The 6000-nt window shown below is 48.2% G+C and overlaps 1 protein-coding gene across 9 annotated transcripts in view; it reads left to right on the forward strand.

Moving 5' to 3' along the window:
- Abl2 (ABL proto-oncogene 2, non-receptor tyrosine kinase) overlaps nt 1–5634 on the forward strand; it is an 80229-nt gene extending 74595 nt beyond the window's left edge. For 3 of the 9 annotated variants that reach the window (XM_032914943.1, XM_032914944.1, XM_032914946.1), the window contains 3 exons: nt 2384–2557; nt 2977–3210; nt 3523–5634. In XM_032914943.1, the coding sequence (XP_032770834.1) occupies nt 2384–2557; nt 2977–3210; nt 3523–4697 (1583 nt within the window). In that variant the 3' untranslated portion in view covers nt 4698–5634. Of the gene's footprint in view, nt 1–2383; nt 2558–2973 lie in introns of all 9 variants that reach the window. The other 6 variants (XM_032914938.1, XM_032914941.1, XM_032914945.1 and 3 more) reach the window with 3 other exon arrangements.
- Nucleotides 5635–6000: the final 366 nt, after the last annotated feature.

The raw sequence follows: 6000 nt of genomic DNA on the forward strand, positions 1-6000 counted from the left end.
ACTTATATGTTTAGACAGGTTATCAGTAGAGATAAACCTGTCCTTACTGAAGAAATGGGTATATGGACACACACAGGAAGTGTATGGGCACACACAGGAAGTCTATGGACACACACAGGAAGTGTATGGGCACATGCAGGAAGTCTATGGATACATACAGGAAGTGTATGGGCACACACAGGAAGTCTATGGACACACAGGAAGTGTATGGGCACACGCAGGAAGAGTGTGGGCACACGCAGGAAGAGTGTGGGCACACAGGAAGAGTGTGGGCACACACAGGAAGAGTGTGGGCACACACAGGAAGAGTGTGAGCACACACAGGAAGTCTATGGGCACACGCAGGAAGCTGCTTGATTTTGTATGTAGAGTTCTAGAGATACCTGCGGAAGTCAGGCAGGTGGTAGAGGCACCCCGGTTTTCTCAGCACTCAGTGGGTCAGGAAGAGCCCAGGTTCAAGGCTATCCTGAGGTATATTATGAGACTAAGAAAGCTAGTTATCTGCCTTTTTACGGTAAGGAGTGAGACTCTGATCTTGGAGAGTGAAGAATATAGAATTCTTCGTTTCATCTGCCTATTAGATGCTGTGATACAGTTCTGAAGGTTTTTTTTTTTTAACAGATTTTTCCTTCCCTTCATAATTAAGTAGAATTGATCGTTCAATTTCAAGTTTTAAAATGTTAGAAGAAATCAAGAGAGTTGAATTTTGTCTTCCTCTAGTGATTTATCACAAGATAAGAAGAAGGGGGAAATGGAAGTACAATATTGATATTTCTATAAAAATATATCCATCCTTCCCTCAAGTTGTCCCCCATACACAGACATACATATTACATAAATGAAAACATACACATAGACACACATAAATGTAATTAAAATTCATCAAGTGGTAACAAATTTGTACAATTTAATTGACTATTTCACTTGTTTGGGAAGAAAGAGTAGAAAGTATATTTTTGCCTCAGTAAAAGCCACAAAATTCGTGACTTAGTTAGATCAGCCAAGGGGAACCAATTGAATGAGTGTTGTTTTTGTAATTAGGTTTTGGTTGGTTGGTTTTTGTTTTGTTGAGTTTAGAGTTTTGTTTTAACTTTGGTTCTTGAGCATGAACCTACGGCCTCTTGAGAGTTAGGTAAGCACCCCAGCCCCTGAGGGACATCCCAGTCAACAGTCAGGCTTCTGTTTCTCCTGTTGTCGTTGGTTAGTTGGTGTATGTGTGTGGGGTGGGGGTGAGGGGGGGAGAACACTGATTTTTTTTTTTTACTTGAATGAAATGGAATAAATTTATCTTACTCTCCTTTTTAGTAAATACTGCTTCCCCAAAGTAGAAATCTCTACAGACCCGAGTCCCTTTTATTTAGCACCTGAGGTTATCCAAATGCTCAGTGAGCACATAAAGCCATGAGCAACATCACTTGCCAGCAGGAAGTACAGATCAAACCATGAGGTTCCCACGACATGCCTGCATTCATTCCCATGAATGAGCAAAAGTAAAGTTAGGTGCACCATAGAGTAACAGCCTCCAACTTTGACAAGCCAAATAAGTAACATTTACACACCGGTCCTGTGGGCGCCACTTGTTATGGCTGTTATATTGGTCAGAGCCTGGTGAAGATCAATGTGCACCCCATGACCTATCCATTTATATCAACTAGATGTGCACAGAAGTCCCCGAGTCACAGAACAAGTATCATTTATAATAGCTCAAACTGGGAACATCCTACGTAAACACCGAGAGGAGGACAAATGAATTTTGGTAGTCTCACACATCAGAATATTTCATGGCAACGAGAAAGGGATCCTGCCACACGCAATGAAAAGTAAATCTGCAGGAATAATAGTGAGCACAAGAAGGTGTCCATGAGAGTATACGTGGGGCTGGAAGGTAGGTGAGTTAGTGACGTGTTTGAATTCAGATCCCCAGCCACCAAGTGTGAAGCTAGGCGTGGCAGCACATACCTGTGTATGGGAGCTGGAAGTAGGAGCTCTCTGCTGAAGCTGAGCTCCAGGCTGGCGAGGGACCCTTTTCTAAAGGGTAAGGTGAAGAGCAGTTGGGGAAGAGGCCCGGCATCAGCCTCTCCCTCCATGGGTGAGGTCACACATACGACTTCATACGCTCATTTCATTTTTATGCTTTGTGTAATTTTGTTGTAATTTTCAAGATGACATTTTGCTGAGGTCTCCTATTTCTGCACTGAAGAGATCCCCCAGCCTCAGCCTTCTGAGCAGCTGGGACTATATATAGCACAGCCTGTGCAGCCTGTGCACCCATCTGCTTTTACGAACTTCAGTGTTCAGCTCTCTGCTTTTCTTTTTTCAATTATATGCCTTGGTCTCTGTCTTAGAATTCTTTTCTTTTTACCAGACTTTGTCTTTTTTACAGAGGTAGCTGAGGAGCTTGGGAGAACTGCCTCCTCCTCATCTGTAGTTCCATACCTGCCTCGATTGCCACTACTTCCTTCCAAGACAAGGACCCTGAAGAAGCAGGGGGAGAACAAAGAGAACCTAGATGGGGGCCTTGATGCCTCCGAGATCCTGGCCTCCAGCTCAGCACCAGGTAGGAGGGGGCAGAGCAGAAAGGGTAACCCTTGAAGAACAAGGGACCATGATGCTACTTGGCCTTGGGTCTGCATTGCCAGTGTGGGCAGTTTTATCCAGTCCTATCCAGCCCTATGCAGTCTGCTACCAGATCTGTTTGTTTAGTTCCTGGCTCCTAGGTAGCTACCCAGATGGGTGATGGTGTACACCAATCTTCTAGAGAAGGGACAAGTACAGAAGAGACCAGCAGGTACTACTGAGGCACTAATGTACAAATCACGGCTGGAACACTAGTCACTGAGTCGGTGACTTATTTGTGAACTTCCTGAGTAGTGCGACATCTGACATTCAAGAAATGCAGACGGAACTTTCTAATGTAGTCACACTAACTAGCTCACCTCTTGTCTTTTCTGTTACTAATTGGCCATTTCTCAGCAGGGTTCATTAGAAGCACCCAGGCCTCCAGTGGGTCCCCAGCTCTGCCTCGAAAGCAAAGAGATAAGTCACCCAGCAGCCTCTTAGAAGATGCCAAAGAGACATGCTTCACCAGGGACAGGAAGGGAGGCTTCTTCAGCTCCTTCATGAAAAAAAGAAACGCCCCCATGCCCCCTAAGCGCAGCAGCTCTTTTCGAGAAATGGAGAATCAGCCCCACAAGAAATATGAACTCACGGGTAACTTCTCACCTGTTGCTTCTCTACAGCATGCTGATGGGTTCTCTTTCACTCCCGGCCAGCAAGAGTCGAATCTGGTGCCAGCCAAGTGCTATGGGGGGAGCTTTGCACAGAGGAACCTCTGTGGTGATGATGACAGTGGTGGGGGTGGGGGCAGTGGCACTGCTGGGGGTGGGTGGTCTGGTATCACAGGCTTCTTTACTCCTCGCTTAATCAAAAAGACACTGGGCTTGCGAGCAGGTAAACCGACAGCCAGTGATGACACTTCCAAGCCTTTTCCAAGGTCAAACTCTACATCTTCCATGTCCTCAGGGCTTCCCGAGCAGGATAGGATGGCAATGACCCTTCCCAGGAACTGCCAGAGGTCCAAACTCCAGCTGGAAAGGACAGTGTCCACCTCTTCTCAACCAGAAGAGAATGTGGACAGGGCTAATGACATGCTTCCAAAAAAATCAGAGGAAGGTGCTGCTCCAGCCAGGGAGAGACCAAAAGCCAAACTATTGCCCAGAGGAGCCACGGCTCTTGCCCTGAGAGCCCCTGATCCAGCCATCACTGAGAGTGACTCTCCAGGGGTAGGGGTGGCTGGAGTGGCAGCTGCCCCCAAAGGCAAGGAGAGGAATGGTGGGACGCGGCTTGGAGTCGCTGGAGTCCCAGAGGATGGAGAGCAGCCAGGCTGGTCTTCTCCAGCCAAGGCTGTAGCTGTCCTCCCAACCACTCACAACCACAAAGTGCCAGTCCTTATCTCACCCACTCTGAAACACACTCCAGCTGATGTGCAGCTCATTGGCACGGACTCTCAGGGGAACAAATTCAAGCTCTTATCTGAGCATCAGGTCACATCCTCTGGAGACAAGGACCGACCCCGACGGGTAAAACCAAAGTGTGCCCCACCCCCGCCACCAGTGATGAGACTACTGCAGCATCCGTCCACATGCTCAGACCCCGAGGAAGAGCCAACTGCCCCCCCTGCAGGACAGCACACTCCAGACACCCAGGAAGGAGGAAAAAAGGCAGCTCCAGGGCCAGTGCCCAGTAGTGGGAAACCTGGGAGGCCAGTGATGCCTCCACCTCAAGTGCCTTTGCCCACATCTTCCATCTCGCCAGCCAAAATGGCCAATGGCACAGCAGGTACTAAGGTGGCCCTGAGGAAAACCAAACAGGCAGCTGAGAAAATCTCAGCTGACAAAATCAGCAAAGCGGCCCTGCTGGAGTGTGCCGGCCTACTGTCCAGTGCAATCACAGAACCTGTGCCCCATAGCCAGCTGGTGGACACTGGGCACCAGCTACTCCACTACTGCTCAGGGTATGTGGACTGCATCCCCCACACTCGCAACAAATTTGCCTTCCGAGAGGCTGTGAGCAAACTGGAACTTAGCTTACAGGAGCTGCAGGTGTCTTCCACAGCTGCTGGTGTGCCTGGGACAAACCCTGTCCTTAATAACTTATTGTCATGTGTACAGGAAATTAGTGATGTGGTGCAGAGGTAGCCATTGTCAGCCTAGTGGGGAAATGCACATTCTGAGGGGAGAGGGGAAGGGACTTGTTTTCCTGTGTTCTCGTTCTCAAACAGTGAAAGACTGATACTTGAGTGTGTTTATGTGAAGTACCTCAGACCCCTGAGTTCTCACGTTTACAGGTTCATCTCAACAGCAAAAAGGAAATCACATAAATAGATAAAGTGAATGTGGTGGGGCAGGGCAGTGTGGACAGAGTTGGAAACTGCACTGGAAAATAAGCGAGCATCATGCATACATCATAAAAGTGCAGCCCTCCCTCTCTGGAATGGCCTGTGGCCTCCATTGGGCTGCTCTCAGTTGTGCTGCATCATGAAACAGGCCTTGACCTGGCAGGTCCTGGGGGTTATCACGTTTCAGTTCACCCTGCAAATCCGGGGAACAGGAGAGAGCAAGTGAGGGATGTAGCAGGCGCTGTTTTATTCAAGGCTAAAGAAGTGTCTGTTGGTCTTGCCTCCGCGGACATTGCTGTTATAGCAAGAACTGCAAATTAGATTACCAGAGTACTCAACTGGGAAACATGGCCCTATCCGTCTGCTCTGTCCTGTTTACCGTGGGTGTGTGAGTGGGTGCAGAGAGTACAGATGAGGGTGAGTGTAGTCAGATGGACACCTCCAGACTCTCCCTCATCAGCCGTCACGTCCCCCACTCTTCTGGCATATTACTTGCTAGTGGGCCAGTATCCACCTGCTGCTTATTGTCAGCTGTCTGTAAGCCGTGGGCAGAGGGCGTGGTCTTGGTTCTCTGCCCTTTGCTGGGCTGTCTGTCCTCCTTCATTCCTGACAGCATACATACTGGGCATTACCCAGCATCCATGTTGAAAATAGTGCTCACTACAGGTTCTCATAGGAGACCTTCTAAGCCCCTGAACACTGACATAATGGCCACTTAGGCAGCTATACATATCCTTTTGTTAACTTAAATACCAAGCACATACAGTATCTTTTTGAAACTGTGGCTGGCCTGGGGACCTGGGGACCTGGGACTGAGGAGCTCACTCCATGTGGCTGCTTGTACCTTTGCCCTCCTTAATACCTTAAACCTGTCTGGGTGGACGTAGGGAAGCCATCTTCACTGAGGGCTTGCCTCCACTGTTTCTCAGCGTTCTCTCTCTTTGCTCACATAACATCCCCAACCCCTTGTTGCACTTGGAGTTTGTGTTGGGAATATACTTCATTTATTTTCTCCTTTTATTTCTATGTTAAGAGTGCATAATAGGAGTGGGTTATTTTCAGGGAGCACCAGTTAGGCCCATAAAACTAAGGGTTTAACCTGA

Source organism: Rattus rattus, chromosome 10 (genome assembly GCF_011064425.1).
Source record: "Rattus rattus isolate New Zealand chromosome 10, Rrattus_CSIRO_v1, whole genome shotgun sequence".
Classification (NCBI taxonomy): domain Eukaryota; kingdom Metazoa; phylum Chordata; class Mammalia; order Rodentia; family Muridae; genus Rattus; species Rattus rattus.